At 41.6% G+C, this 16498-nt stretch overlaps 1 protein-coding gene and 1 long non-coding RNA gene across 2 annotated transcripts in view; both read left to right on the forward strand.

The window, feature by feature from the left end:
- The first annotated feature begins 748 nt into the window (after positions 1-748).
- Positions 749-5373, forward strand: LOC139638903 (uncharacterized). The gene is made up of 4 exons (XR_011694832.1): positions 749-838; positions 978-1111; positions 1862-1967; positions 3822-5373. It is a non-coding gene; the product is annotated as an uncharacterized lncRNA (long non-coding RNA).
- A 3859-nt stretch (positions 5374-9232) lies between these two features.
- LOC139638800 (actin remodeling regulator NHS-like) overlaps positions 9233-16498 on the forward strand; it is a 59821-nt gene continuing 52555 nt past the window's right edge. Inside the window, exon 1 of the mRNA XM_071512833.1 lies at positions 9233-9512. Within this exon, the coding sequence (XP_071368934.1) occupies positions 9233-9512 (280 nt within the window). The remainder of the gene's footprint in view (positions 9513-16498) is intronic.

Consider the following 16498-nt stretch of genomic DNA (forward strand, 5'->3'; position numbering starts at 1 on the left):
TTCCTAGGGCCCAATTTACAGCACCAGCTAAGCCTGTTTAAGCCATCAGTAAAGCCTAGGCATTTCAACTGCCACCGCAAGGGAGACAGCCAGCCCTTAAAAATTAATGGATCAAATTCTGTAAATACAGCATTAACATATGGGAAATGTTGAAGTGCATTAAACTTGCAAATAGCCCTGCCTTGTAAGAAATGCATGTGTTGTATTTTTGGTGTCATGGACTGAGTTTGACAGTATCCAAACCCATTCCTTACATTTTCCTCATGTAGCGGCCGGACTGTGGGCTGAAATTAAGCAATTAACTTTTAAGAGTAGTACCTGCACAAAACTTCAAAAAAAACTCTTGAGGCACTCTGGCTTTATTAGCGTCTCTGGTGAATGAAAGCAGGTGGTGATACATTATACATTGTGTCTGTGAGGGAATAATGGATGAAATGCAGCAAGGAGATGCAATAAAAAGCAAGTTAATCCATCATGGCTGCCCCTGAGAAGGCAGGAAGCCATGGCTGGAGAGCAGTAGATCATGGTCCCTGTAGGGAAGATGCTGATTTATACATGGTGAGGTGGGACACAATTCATCCTCCCACTTCAGCAGCGCCTCCATGTCATCTCACCTCATCACGACGAGACTTTGTTCATTCTTATGTTTGCCATCGTTATTAATATTGAGAGTTCTTTCATTACGTATAGGAACTATTTATCTTGTGTATTTTAATGTTGCTCATGGTTTTGCTTTTTGTCTGTGTTGCAGGAGGAGAGCAGCGTTAAGCCTGAGGAACAAAGTCCGCTCCGTAGATTTGGGCCAAGTGCTGAGGACCTGACAAATACTCCAAAACAGGTCAGAACCGGTTACATGGAAGTGTGAGGGCCATGCTAGTTTCAGTGCGTATGTGTGTGTGTCTGTGTGTCTGTGTTGGGATGGGGGGGATATTGTGGGTATTGCAGGCTCTGTTATGTTTTTTTTAACCATCTTCCAGGACAAGACCGGAGTCTCTCCCAGTCAGGCTCCACAGAAGCCAGTCCGCAGGAAATACCACCCAGAGAGCCAGAACCTGGAGGCCATTCCTAGTCCTGCCATGCCGTTTGCTCCCACCACCAAACCCGCTCAAAAGTCAGTGAAGTATAACTTTTTTAATCTTAAAATACAAGCAAATTCACTTTTCAACTAAATCTGTTTGATTGAATACCAGTAGCTGAATTTGGGCCTAAACTAATGGGACTTTTGGGACTGCTGTGATGTGAGGTCTAAGAAAGAAAACCATGTTTTTACAGCGACTGATGTTGAGAAGTATTTAAGGTGATTGTTAACCCTGAAACCCATCCAGATAGGGAAATTCAACCTCATGCACTGACCATGCTGTACAGATTTCATGGCACAGCCTGACCTACCATGATGGCTCTAACATGTGTGGCTGCGTCTCCTTATTGTCCAGACAGCTCATTGAAACTTGTGTCAGTCGCTGCAGTAGAAGGTGACCATCAATAACAGTGGTGACGGTTAACGATGGCTCATTGATTGATGGGAAGCCCCGGTCCTTTGGTCTGATCCTTGAGAGGCTGTAGTCGTGGAGTCGACTGGCTCTGAGGCAGTCGCTCACTGATCCTCAGTTTGTTTACTTTGCAAAGAATACCTTTTAACTCAAAGCATTTAATCCCACCTTCATGTACTGTGTTTAGACCCATAATAAGAGTAGAAAGAAGATTGTTGTCAAAGATTGTTCAGTAATTGGGTAAAAGTTTATTTGCATAGTCAGTCTATTGGTGTTCTGAAAAGGCTCAGTTAAACATCAGCTAATGTTCTATTATCTGTCTACAAATTGAGATTTAAAACGTGGTAAAAATGGATAAAATCATCTCTCAGACTGCTGTCCAGACAGAAGAGAGAGATCCAGATGGCCATCCGTAAGAACAAGGAGACCAATGCAGTGTTGACACGACTGAACAGCGAGCTCCAACAACAACTTAAGGTCAGTTCTCCCCCATCATCTCTGTTTTTTGAGAACATGAGGCTATGAGTTCATAGATGCAACCACACCAGTAGTGTGTACACAGCGTTTGGCTTCAGGAGTGTGTGTCAGAGTGTGGACTGCATTAGTGGCCGGCCCAGTGAGCATTCAGTCATTCACAGCCCTCCGCCTCCCACAGGTCACTGTGGAATGGGAAGGCCAGCCCCACACTCCTTAGAAAACACATTGAATGGGCGCAGACTTGACCCACTAAATACAATACAAAACAACATTTCAGGGCAGGCGCATTGCCTCATGTGCATATATTATCACCATGGCAAACCTGTATATTTATTGTGACAGCTGAGCTGACAGACCGCATGTACACATAATTGCTATATGGTGTTGTTTGTGAGTGTGATGCAACCAACATCAGTTTACAATGTGAAGATGTGCGTCTGACAGCTTAATGAAGGCGTAGCGCTTCATACGCTGTGTTCTTTCCCCCACAAGTATGAGAGCACAGCAGTGTTCGCGTTAACACTGTTTTGATAGTTCTCAGCGGCGTGTCAGAAGTCGAATTCTGCCCATTCTCGACTGAGTGTGACTACAAATGCTCCCACTATTCCAACTTGGTGAAACACCCCAGAGCTGTCCGCTCCCCTGCCCATCACTCATAGAACTAATGGCACAGACTTGGCTGTTTGGATTAGGGATCTGCCCGTGACACACTCACTCACATTTGGAACACATGCTGCATGCCAGTCATTCTCGTCGTAAATGATCCTGTAGTGAAACCTTCATCCTCGCATGCCTGAGTGTTTTTACAGCTTCAATACAACAGAGCCTAAATATTAAATACAGGGAACAGATCCAAGAATCCACAGCCTGTTTCAGGCCACTCTCAAATATCCATCCAAAGTCTGAATGGGAAATTTTCAGATTTTCAGACTTCAAGATTTTATAATGACATTCTGCTACCATTTGTACTAGATAGACTAGGTCGTAATTTATTTGCTCTAATTCTGCTAGTTCCTCTGAGCATCTGCGGAATTTTGTGGAGAAAGGCATGTGTCTTTATATAGACTCACGCTCTGTCGAAATACCAAACAGCCATTGGCATTCACAACTGTCTTCTTCAAAATAGAGCATGGGCTGGCCAAGCAGCCAGCCCAGCCTATGTGAGTAAAGGAAGGAGGGTGAATGGGAAGGAATAGCTGAAATATTCTCCGTTAACATTTCCTTACACTGGAATACAAATGGAAATAAAGAGATATACACTACCAGTCAAAGGTTTGGTCACACCTGAATGTTTTTAATTATCTTAAAGCCATTTTAATCTAAAGGCTTTTGCTTAAATGCCTGAAATGTGTATCTTAGACAAATATAAATAGTGAAGTTGATGCCTGTGTATGAATTTCTGAAAGCCTTTGCCTTTCCATCAAGGCAAAGGGTGGCTACTTTAAAGAATCTAAAATGGAAGATAGTAGTTATAATAGTTATAATATATATAATAGATAATAGTTTTGATTTGTTGAACACTTTTTTTGGTCACTGCATAATTCCATTTGTGTTATTTCATAGTTTTGATATATTTACTATTATTCTAAAATGTGGAAAATAGTAAAAATAAAGAAAAATGTGGTGTGTCCAATCTTTTGACTGGTAGTGTATATTTTATACTATTTCATAGGCTCATAAACACTTCAAGAATGTTCTTATAAGTAGACTTCAGACCAAAAACTCCCATTTAATCCAACCTTTATTATTTACCATCATTACCATGACAAAGAAAGCAGATAAGGTGAACAGCACCTGCTCTGCATCTGTTGTTCGGAGTGGAGCGATCAGCTCACCGAGTCCTCTGTCCTGCAGGAGGTTCACCAGGAGAGAGTCACCTTGGAGTCCCAGCTGGAGCTCCTGCGGCCGCTGGCCTCCACGTGACTGGACCAGGAGTCCGGTCAGCGTCACGCTCCCAGTGCATCACCGGAGCTGCTGTGCATCCACTTCTCTACGAACCCAGATTGTATGAGCCGAGATCAAGATACAGAGATACAGCTGTCTGTTGTCTTCCATGAGGATTAGGGAATAAATATAAGGGCTGATGATGATAATATGAGCAAAGGTGCATTGTAGACTCAACGCTTGGGGATGTGAGTTTTGCTGATCTTTGCAATGGACAATTCAACAAGTTCCGCACCCAAATGTAAAGTTTATTTTGTAATTAAAGCTTGGACAAAAGAAAGTCAACATTAGTTAAGTGTTATGTGATATTTTCATCTCTGTATTACTTATTTTGCAGGATTAAACCATGCACCGTGCACATGCAAAATATCCTATTGTTCCTTGTGAAAATCTAATTTATTTTTCTCTTTTTGTGTTACTGTTAGTCACTCCCATGAATATTACCTTGCTTACAAAATACTAAACAGTTTGTACACAAATTACCATGACCTAGATACATGTTGATATTCTGCATTAATGTATGAAACTCTACAATACAGGGTTCAAACTATTCCCATTTTAGTTTTTCTGTGTGTATGTATGCATTGTATGTGTATCCACACATTGTATAAAGCAAGTGATGGTGCTACTGATGAATGTAGGTGCACACTTACACACTTACAGTGTCAGAGAAGTATAAGTTTGTACTTCGTGTTTGCGAAAGTCAGGTCAGATGTGTGTGGAATTTATAATAAATTCATTTAGTTCTGTGTTTCCAGCATGCGAACATGAAGTGAATTGTTGAATGAGACTTGATTTACTGTTGACAGTCGGACCGTAGCACTGGCACATACGTGGCCGTTTGGACACCGAAGAATGTTGTCACTTTTTAAACTGGATTTGTAAGAAATATCTAGATTTTACTTGAAGTTTTGCTTGCCTTTTATCTCCTTTAAACACTGTCAGACTAAAACAATAAAAACAGTTGAGTTTTTTTTGTAAAATCTTCCTCAGTGGGAAGTGTTTTCGTCATGTCAAGAGTTATATCCATACGGCATCCTTATTGTTACAATGATTTTAATGATGTTCAAGTTTGGAAAAAAAAAAGATGGCAAAATAAACCATTAAAAACCCAAATGTTGGCGATGATAGAAAAAAGAAATGAGCACAATATTCTTCCCATGTTTTGCAAGATAGATTTCAAAACAGCCGATGTCTGTATTTGTGCATATGTGGCTTTGATTTTATCTATGCAAAATTGTGGTGCTGTTTAAGCTTGATTTACACCTTTTTTTCACACATCCTAATGGCTTGTATAGAAACTGGACTATGACTGTGTTTTATGATGGTAAATCAAATGGTTGTATTACATGACAGCATGCTTGCCATTGCATGTTTGCCGAAATGTTGTGAGCATTGAATTCTGAATTTAAAAAGTTGTTCTCTCATGCACACTTGAGCTCTGGGCTGAAGACAGTAATCAAACTAATCAATAAAATTGTCTATTTTTATCTCTTGTAATCATTCTATTGCACTTACTGCACAGAGGACGTCCATGTGCGGTTCATGATTAAGTTACCCTTGTGACACAAGTAGGGTTGCACATCATCTGTATCATAAATGTAGCTCATCTCATACTGCAGTTGTCCCCTAAAACCAACAAATCCATACACTGAATACCAGCAAGCTACATCTGCAGTTAATATAACATCTTTACTGTCGAAACAGCTCCTTTTTGTCAATAGATTTGAAAAAATGTTATGATGTTGTACCATTTTACTGCAGTGTAAACATGCACACACATACACACTGAATGAGAAAGAAGAGAGAGGCTGAACAGAGGTATTTTGATCATGTGTTCACGTTCTTTTCTGCCAGGAAAGCAATTTGTAAACAAAATTTGCCTGGGTTCATTCACAGTTCAGCCTGAATCTGGAAACATAACACATAACTTCTTAACGAAGCCAACTTCCTCTGAAATTGAGCTTCAGCAGCATTGTTTACTTGTTGTTTTCACACCAAAGCCTCCAAAGTAAGTGGTAAGGAAGTTGGGATATATTGACATTTTACAGATGTAAAGTCAGCATTCTGTCCTGGGTGAGAGAGCAAGAGAGATGAGGCAGACTGCAGTCAAAACCCTCCAGCTAACCTTCTAGCTCTGACAAAGCAGCTGTGCTTTCTCCGACGTAGACACAACAAGCGAGGGTCATGGAGATCACCACTGATGGCTGTATTCCCAGACCCTCATCCACTGCTGTCCGGAAATAACCGCTGACATACTTGGCTCCCATTTAGACACCTCACAAACTGATAAAGCTATTTATTTATATACCTATTTCTCTTTCATTCATGCTGCATTCAAGCTTCCCACTCATTCTATCAGTTGAGTCCACCGACATGCCACTTCTGTTCAGTTCCCTACTCTACTATAGTCGTTTTGTGTAGATTTTCATACATACATTTCATTCATACATTTTCATAGACATGTAATCTTGTTTCTCATGTTTATGAGCAAAATGTAACCATGTCCTGGTTCCTCTAAAAACATTAATACAGCCAACATTTGCATGGTTAATATATTTTGCCTGGAGGATGCCTCTCATTTTTTCCTGGGAATAGCAGTGTATAACTCATATTCAGGACATGAGGTATTGTGCAAGACTGATTGAACAAAGCAGAGGACCAAAGACAAGTATGGCTGGATAAGTCCTTTCTAGTGATTAAAATTGCAGGGCTTTTTTTTTAAAGAAAGAACAACATGTAGGAGATTCTTAATCCAAGTCTTAAATCCAAGGAAAACAGCTGAGCGGTGTTTGATCCTGTGTTGAGGCATTCTGGGCTGATATGCTGATCCCACATCTGAGAAAATGAATGAGCTGGAATGAATGAGTTCAGTCAGGGAGACAGACACAAGATGCCAGACAGTGCAAACCGCTCACAATTCCTCTTTCCCATAACGGATATTTGGCCCAGCGCTGCATGTGAGTTCCTGCAGCCTCTGTATTAGCCTTACATCTCAACTATTACACAGGTAGATGCTTGTCTCTGGGCATACGTTTTATATTATCTCACCTTATACATTAGGAGAGGGGTGCATGCATTCATTAAGTCTGACGCCTCAGCAGGGAGTCATTCTCATTGAACTATAAATACCATTTAGCACTGTTTGCTTTGCATTTCAAGATGACAGCTGCACGTGATGAGGAAACTATATGTGTCAACCATGTGTCGCCTCTAAGTATATGCTGGTTTGATATAATTGCCATCTAGCGATCTCATACAAAGTAAGGGACTGGCTTATGATTACTGAGTTATCTACATGGTTATTACTATTAAATGATTCCTCTAGCTGGAAGCACACTGATATTTAGTAGTCGCAGACAGAAATAGAGCAGATCATCAGTGACAGAATAAGGTCTCTCCACCTCCACATTAACCTTTGCCATATAACTGAGGAAACTACAGTGTAATGAGCAAATATTAATTTGAGTAAGACAGAAACTCAGCCATCCACTGAGTTAATCAAATAAACCGAACACTATTCAACACAGGATGTTCAATAGGACTCTCCCCATGCAACCTATTAAGTAATTTTATAGATTTAAGTGTAAATATACTGTAAATGTGCAATACCATCCCAATAAACCATATCACCCCAGCGGCTAAGCGTTAAAGCTGACTGTTCCTGCAACAAAGATTACCAGCTTTTGTCTGCTCAAGTTAGCCCTTTGTTGTCATACCATTACTCAAAGATGACGACATACACCATCTCTCCCGTCTCTCCTTTGTCCGCGCCAGGCTTTGCAAAGGTTGCACTTCTGGTGTGGACATTAGTTAGTCCACAGGAAGGGCTTAGGCTGCCACCTCTGCTGATTCTGGCCCCGTCAGCTGGGATTTAGTTAAACACTCATTCAGCAAATGTGAATGAAGCTCAGTCTAGGCTGTCAAGTCTGCGTACAGAGGTGAAAGCAAAGATTAACCTATGCAGGCATATGACAAAGTAACACAGGAATCCTCAAAGTTCCATCACGCACCAAGAATGAAGGGTGCAAATATTTAATGTATTTGTTGGCTATACAGTGACAAATAGGCAGAATAATGGTTTTGCGAGTCCTACCAGTTGCAAAGATGGGTGTGTTTGCAATGAGTGTAAAAGCTATCCTCTTTGAACCTAATTAAAGCTTTGTCAAAATAAAGATTACAGTGAAGCTCTTGAAAGAAACCCTGAGCCAGATATCCAACCTGTTTTTGTCTGAACTATTTGTTCTTGCTGGGCTTGATGTGACCTATAGGAGTGTCACAGACAAAATAAACCAAATTTGAGATTCTTAGAGGACATTCGCATGCAGCAGCTATAGACTTCAGCCAGAGAATAAACTGAGACACTGACAATTCCCCTCCACCTCTATCTCCATCTCCACCTACAGTGCACCAATAATCAAGCCATGCCATCTGACCTTGTGTGAATAACAGAAGCAGTGTGATGCTTCTGTAGGACAGCTAACATAATTTGTGTAATTTATAAATGTTGTAATCTGTTTTCAGATCTAAAAATGAAGTTGTAAAAAGCCAGTGAAAAATGTGTCAAAATATACCTTTGACCTCCATTCACTGAGATGTCTTTGACTAATAGCTGCTTTGGACGGTCAGTATGGGAAGAGTGTTTTGTGGTTAATATTGCAGGTAATTTAAAGACTGTATATAATGCTTTTATATGCTTTTATAAGCTTTTATATGCTAAATCTCTGACATAATTTTCTCCCTATCGAAAAAAAACGAATCACTCTAATATTCCAATAGGGATTTGCACAGGGAGTCTGTGGCACTCAATAGTGCTTTTTTAGTGACCTTAATGTACATTATAGTATTTGTTTTTTATCTCCTATGACATCATTATACTATACTATATACTGTATATAAATATTATATTCCTATAATACTTGGTGGTATTTGTGTAGTGTCCTCCCTAAACGTGTTACAGGATCACTGTAGTTCTCTCCCGTACGGGCTCTGAAGCCAACACAGCAGCTTCAGCTGCAGTCCAGATCCAGGGAAGCGTGTGATGCCGCTCCAGGTTTTAGCATTGTCTTTTTTTAAAACCACCTCTACTTTGGAGCAGTGGAAAACATACTAGCAATAGGCAGCAGATGACCGGAGCAGCAGCGAGGAGCACAACAGTCCTCTCTAACTATGCATATGCCTACCAGCGTTAGAGAGTGAAAGGATGGGGGGCATCAACAGTTGAATTTAGGAGAACTGGATCAGGGGGCGGGGGGCGAGAAGTGCTTTTCTACTCACTCTTGGGTCAGTTTTATTGGATTTATTCCCGGGTCCAGATCAACATGCCATTTGCCAAACGAGTCGTGGAACCTCAGTTACTGTGCAGGCACCAAATCCCAAACGTAGAGGGTTTGCTTTTCGAGGATCTGTGCTCCATCAGTAATGTGGCTCTGTCTCGGACCTTGCGGCAGCTCTCGGACCTGGCGAAGCATGCCTGCTCCATATTCCAGGAGCTGGAAAACGACCTCATGTCCACCAACCAGCGGGTCAGGGGGCTGCAGAGCAAGATTAACAAACTCCAGCAGACCGGCTCCGAGTTGGACCCCAAACAGGAGGCAGTGCGTGAGTACTTCACTCCGCTTTACGTTCACTTTCACCGGAGCTGCCTGCGCACTCCAGTCGGTCCAAAGTAAAGCGCATGTGGAAAACAGACTGGCAAACTTGCCTCTTTTAAACTGATAGTTACGAAAAACAACTATCAGAACAAAACTATGGGTCCCCATAGGAATATTATATGATACCACAGGAGATAAAAGCAAATACCATAAAGATAGGTCACTGTAAACTCACTGTTGAGCGCCACAGAAACACTAAATCACTATAGAAATATTATAGCGATACAATAGGCGATACAATAGGAGATTAAAAACTATCATAAAGTACGATAAAGCTCACTATAAACTCACTATTGAGCACCGTCAACACAGTCCGAAATATTGTTGGATTATCCAGGTTTTTCGTCAGGGAGACTGTATGCAATTTCTATATTCTAAACAATTTCTGGGCTCTGTACAATTTAGATGTCAATCTATGTTACAATTTTGGAAACAGGCTATAAAGCGAGTCAGTTATTCCATAAAGGGAGACATGCGCTGCTGTTTTCATCCCTTTCCATGCTGAGGGGCGTGTTGCAGCCTGGCTGTTCCGTGTCCATGTTAGGCGCTTATAACGTTGCTATTATTTGTGATAGAGAAGCTTTCTCTCTTGCAGTTGCAACCTACTTTGCAGACTGGACAGCGTCATAGGTTTATAACTGCTTAGGACTTATAATAGGTAACTTTGTCCGTGACGCATATCGGTACTGGCGGGAAGCAGTTTATCTAGCAGTGTTTCTCCCATCCATTTTGGTCAAAGCACTGATTTTGCTTAAACATTTAAACGCTGAGAATTGTAAATAGGCCTATTTTCTAACTTGTAACAGCAGAGTGAGATAAGCACGAGGGCTGCTTATTCTTGATCTATATATTGAGCAGACACCCAGGTGCCTCTATTGTAAAGGATTTGATACAGAGATTAAGATGATGATCAAACTGTAACACTGTGTTGAAGTGTGTAAGTCACCTTATATAGCCTACTTGGTGAAGTGGTTAAAACAGCCAACAGTGTTTCTTAGTTGTTGTAGTTGAGTCACTTCATGTGCTGAACCTTGCTTGGCTGGCAGTAAGAATTCATGACCCTGATAACACAGCATGTGGCCATTGACTGGCTCTTTTAATCTCTGTCCCCCTGAATTGTTGGGGGTGATGTTTGATTTTGGCGTGTGTGTGTGGTTGTGTGTGTGTGTGTGTGTGTGATTATGTATCCACCCACTATCCAGGAAGCACTTATGAATTGTGTGCCCCCCCTCCCCCCTCCCCTACCCTCAGATTTGTCCACCCAGGCAAAACTTCTCCAGCTTGGACCCCACAGGATTTGCCCTGCTTAGTTTAGACTCTGCAAGCCCTTGCATGTTCGTCAAGCTCTCCTTCCTGTGGTCTGTGAATGGGCTAGTTTGCCTAAGGGTATTTATCTGCTGCATGCATAACGGCCACAACCCAAATACAGATCTGACTCTTCTTAAAAAGCTTTTGGTTTGCCCCTGACCAGGTAAAGGCTTTCCTGGTTCATAATTTTTACCATATCAATTTAAATTCTGCCCCAGCGGGCATTCACCATTACTGTTGCAGGCAGTATTCCTAATTTCTTTTGCTTTAAGTGCAGTCAGAATAGTTTTGCAAGTACACTCCTCTCTGGGCTGGGATGGAGGACAAAGTTTTAAGGTATGACTTAAAGTGACACAGTATCTCATTTCTCATGAGGTAATCATACTTTTATTTTGACCCCCTGAATCTCCAGACAGCTCTCTTCCATGTGAATCAGTCCGGGAAGCTATACTTTGATGACGCCAACACTGAGAATCAGTAATGATAAAGTTAATATGGTTCAGATTGCAGCCCCACCTTTTTCAATAAAGCGCTCATAGCTCAGTTTGTTGTTTGAGCTTGTCTGCGTCACTAACCCCACTGCAAGGAGTGGTGGCAAATGCCAAAATTTGAATTCAAATGATTTACCAACTAATTCATCATCATACTTCTCCAGCTCAGAGTGAGTATGATTGCATGAACTAATAGACCAAATCTGTCATGCCAGCCCTCGCTGTAAGGGAGATCTTTCTTGCTAGGTTACCAGATAACCCCTTTGCCTGGAAAAGCCTAATTACTCTTAATTGTGCTTTTTATATTAATGGTGTCAGGGGCGCCCTTAAACAACAGAGCCCTCCCTAATCTGAATGACAATTAGTGTAAATGGAGCAGTTGAAGGCACTGAGAGCACAGTGGGTGGGGGTGGGTGGGGTTTTTATGATGTGACTGTGACTCGACCACAGGATGACTGCTGAAGGACACAGCTGCTGCTTCGCCATGTTGGATTAAGCAGAATTAGTTATTGACCCATTGGTCAGGTATCACAAGCGCTGTCCCCTCCCCTATTAGCGACCCTGTCTTTTGTTTTTGTAAGTAGTTAGTCTGATAGTTCATGGCACCAGTCAGCCACTACTCGCTTTGGTGAGTAATATAGTAACTACTTGGCTTTTCCCTCTGTGGTGATATTTGTACGCAGGCATTTTGTTAACGCAGGGCATGTTGCTGACACAATTAGGTCAAACAACGTGGTTTGCTGGAAATGCTGTGTTTCCTGTTCACTTTCCCATCGCATATCAAGCCTTCTACACTCTATAAACAATCGTAGATATCTCTGAGCTGTACTTACATCAACAGGTTGATCTACAGACACTTAAGTGATGCCTCTACATGATTGATTGACTGACATGGATATTTCAACAGGGGAATCCCATTGAGAACAATGTAAGGGATCCTTTTTAAGAAACAGTACACAATTTAAAAACATTTTAGCAATGGGGAAAATCTTTGATCCAAAACCACAGACGATGCAGACTCACTCTCTCTCTCTCTCTCTTTCTCATCCTCCACCTCACACACACAAACACACACACACACACACACACACGCACACACGCACACACGCACACACACACACACACCAGGCGCCTGGCGTGGATCCCTCACCCCTGTGTTTGGACAGCTATCCTGTGACACCCCATCAATGTCTGTGTTGGACTCCCATCAGACCTATTCAACCAGACCAGGCACTAGATAAAGCGTAGTCCTAGGTTAGAGCACTCTGGTGGGTTTTAAGTTACGCTGGCTGAGTGTGGAGGGGGAGCCATAATACTTGTGGCGGCAAGCGGCCTTCTCTGGCTTTCTTGTCCAGGAGCACATGGCTGGCAGTTCACCACATTCCTTACGCAGGCCGCGCCAGATACTGTCTCAGAATAGTGAATTGAGAAGCGCAGAGGTCTCGTAGCTCCAGAGAGGAAAACCGGTTCTGAACACAAAAGCATACAATAACCCAGCCTCACCTTTCTCCCACAGTGTCATGTCATGCTCTCGCTGCTCATTACGGATACAGGGAGCATCAGTAACACCAGGATAATGCATTTGTGTTGTTGCAAACTGTGCAGTCCTACGCAAGGATCTTGTGACTCAAACATACTGAGTTGAAACTGATAAGACATGGTTATTGGTTGTGGTACTGCAAGTAAATGCAACTCTGATTCACTGACAAAATGTTTTGAAAACTAAAACTTTGTGGAGAGACAGCAAAAAATGTGGCAAAACAGCATTGGTTTTAGTTCATACCTGCATTTTCAACACATTCCAACACACACATTGCCTTCATTCCAACGCAATGCATCTGCAGTGGAATGATGCAGTGGTAATGGATTATCTTATTTTAAATGAATGAACTACCATTGAAGAGTAAAGCATTCAAGTGTGATCTCAGCATCAGTAATACTCAATTAGAGTATAGATGTAGCCTGTTTCACTAATTTCCGGCTCACATTAAGTACATACAGTATGTTTACAGATTTGTAGGCAGTGTCTACTACAGGTTACTACAACACCAAGAAAAATGGCACAGGTTGCAAATGACCCCACATACAGGAACATGCTGGTGGAAAATCCACTTAGATGCCTTGGCCTTTTATGTTAAATTGTCCCTGGTTTTAATCATTTGAGTGATCACTGAGCTGTCCAGGTACATGATCACAAATAGCACAGCTTTGACCTGTTGTCACTCAAGAAATATATCTTTTCTCATGAGAAAGTACAGTGTGTTTTTATGTTGGTACTGCTAGAGGAAATTCAGAAGAATCTGCTTTGGTTGCTACAGGTCAAAGAATCATATTGTACATATGGAGCTCCACACACAGCACTGCCTTTGCACATGTTGCCTATTTCTGAGCTGCTATAAGTGGTTGCAGGGCGGGCGTATATTGAATAGCAGCATAGTGTCGGTCTGAGCTCACAAATGTCTTTACAGATCCAATGCATTATGCCTGTGGATGATTTTTGATCTCTGCTTATTGAATGTCACCATGAAGGAAATCCTGAATGTTTTTGTCTCGTTGAATACATTGACCAGTTTACCACACCCATTATTGACACTGGAACATTTTAATCTTCAGAACAGGATTAAAAACTGATCCAGTCAAGCATCGATTCCTGAACCTGTTTAGTGACAGGAATAACAAGCTGGCAGAATTCGTAATATCCTCATACATTTGGGGATTTTCACGCTGAAATAATGAATGCGAACAAATTAATTAACCATCTGATTAATTCAGTGGCATTGAAATTCTGCTATTACCATGTTTGTAATTGTAAAGTGCACTGGGCCTCTTTGGTCGTTTCATCTTAAATGCTTGAATTCTAAGAAATCTGCTTACACAGTTCCTTACTTGACACACTATTTGTTATGCAACATTTGCGAAAAGGCCAGGGCCTGCGGCTGTTATACTTTCTCACTGCTCTGCATAGTAACAGCTTAGAGGTGAGATATGATTTAAGCTTTCCAATGTGCTCTGCTCTTAAACAAGCCCCGCAGTAAGACTGTGCTGCATTTATGCTCTTCAGTTCCCCTCCTCTCTGTCTCTTGGTCTCATTCTCTGTCCGCAGCAGGATGTGAGTGGAGATCCAGAGCGGGTCTACCGCTTCACTACGATGACTTTCTTGCAGTTCTGCGAGCCTCAGTGGCCTGGAATTAAAGTTTCTGCGGACAGCAGCAGCACATCATCCATGCCACTATAAACTCCACTGAGGTAGCTTAGCCCAGAAAACTACATTAGCCTACTCACAGTCCTTCCCTCCCGTATTTCATTGACCCAGTCCAGCCATTACTGTGACTTTGATTTACTAAGTGAGGTTGTAACCATGAATCAATGCACACTCCATCCTAGGTCAATATCAATCAATCAACCTTCATGATAGACCATCTGATAATAGTGGAATGAAAATACACATGAATATTTGTGTCAGTCAATAAAGAGTTATTTCCTATTCAGTGACAATATCTGGCATTTTCATGTGGTTTATCAAGTAGTTGAGTTACATGTATGTGGTTTAACATGAGGGAAGAGATGGCTTGAAGTTGAATGTGATTATTCTTGAATTTAATTTTTAGCTATAATTTAAAATTTGGTTGTCCCAGTTCAAATTCAGTTTTCTTTGTTCAGATTGAGCTTCCTGAGACACACATCTGGGCACAAGGGACTTTGAATTGGGAAAACCAAATTTGAAATTATAGCTAAAAGTTAAAATAAATGTCACATTCAATTTCAAGCCATTGCATTCAATTTCAAATTGTGCATTACAAATTAAATTTTTGAATTAATTTATTCAACAAATCCATTCAGTGGTTCAATGACAAATTCAGATTTGTGAATACAATCTCTGCTGGCACTTGCCTCTTTCCATGAAGAGAACAAGAGAGACACAAGTCAGTTACACAGAGAAATACAGTGCATCTTGGAGCACATTTTATGATAGGATCAAGAGCCCCTACTTTTCTTTCCTCTTTCATTATCAGAACTGTAAGCATATTTCTGCAGGTCCAGACAACCTGCCGTTGATATAGTGCCCCTGCTAATTATAGAGCAGATTTCAAAGGCTTGCTCGCTCATTCCTGCTCCAACCCCCCTCTTCCCAGACAGACACTGAGAAGGCCTAGACAGCCTTGATGCTGCGGCTTGTTGTTTTCATTCAAATCTCTCACAGCTGATGTCATCCACTCTATGCACTATAATTTATTTCCACTTGCAGGTCACTGTGGCCCTCAGCTCATATGCAGTACACTGACTGCAGAGAAGGTATGAAAAGTATCAAGAAGGAATGATCCAACAGTCTTGTTCAGTAGGCTATTCAACATTACAGCCAATCTTAGTAATATTGTATAAAGACTTTTTCATGTTTCACTGTTTCAGCAACAGATTTTTATATCAGAATGATTTGACGTTGAAATAAGAAGCGTAGTCTTTGCTGCAATTAGAATTGAAGGTTTCCCTCTCACTAGGCTTTGCGGACTCCATTAAGTGTGTGTGCTGCTCAGCACCTCAGCCCTTGGTGGATTGCCTGGCCTGCGATTGAAGTGGTTTCTGCTGAACCGTTCTGTCAAGTCAAGCATTCCAAAAAGCCAGTGACCAGGAAACCACAATGCTTGCTTGCACTTCTGGGACCTCGCACCCCACACATGCTCCCTAATTTGGGCTGGGTGGCTGGTGTGATTAGGGAGGGTGAGATGGAAAGAGGTGAACTGGAGTGGCTTGAGGGTGTGCTTGTTTATGAAAGGAGACGTTTTGTTAAAAAGCAAAGTTTATGTTTTTCATAGCTCTGCTTGAGGGAAATGTGTGAGTGATTACACTTGTGCATTCCTGCGGTAGGACCTTCCATGAGAGCAAGTGCTTCTGAGTATGGCCGTCTATAGATCCACTGCTCACGCTTTAACCGAAACTCCTGCTGCTGGTCTGCTGTATATTTTCAGGTAAATAGGCTAACATTTATGTTGTAAAATCGATTACGGCGTGGCTCATGTTCTTCCACAGAAAAATAACCTGGCCTCTCCACTGGAATGTACACGTGCGAAAAATTCCATGCTTGATGTTGTGATATTTATTTACGTCTTTCGAGATTGGACACTGGTTTGTTGTTGTT

This window comes from Centroberyx affinis, unplaced genomic scaffold, assembly GCF_046629955.1.
Source record: "Centroberyx affinis isolate AG114_WGS23_722 - 3 ecotype Tasmania unplaced genomic scaffold, CSIRO-AGI_Caff_v1 ptg000278l_1, whole genome shotgun sequence".
Lineage (NCBI taxonomy): Eukaryota > Metazoa > Chordata > Actinopteri > Beryciformes > Berycidae > Centroberyx > Centroberyx affinis.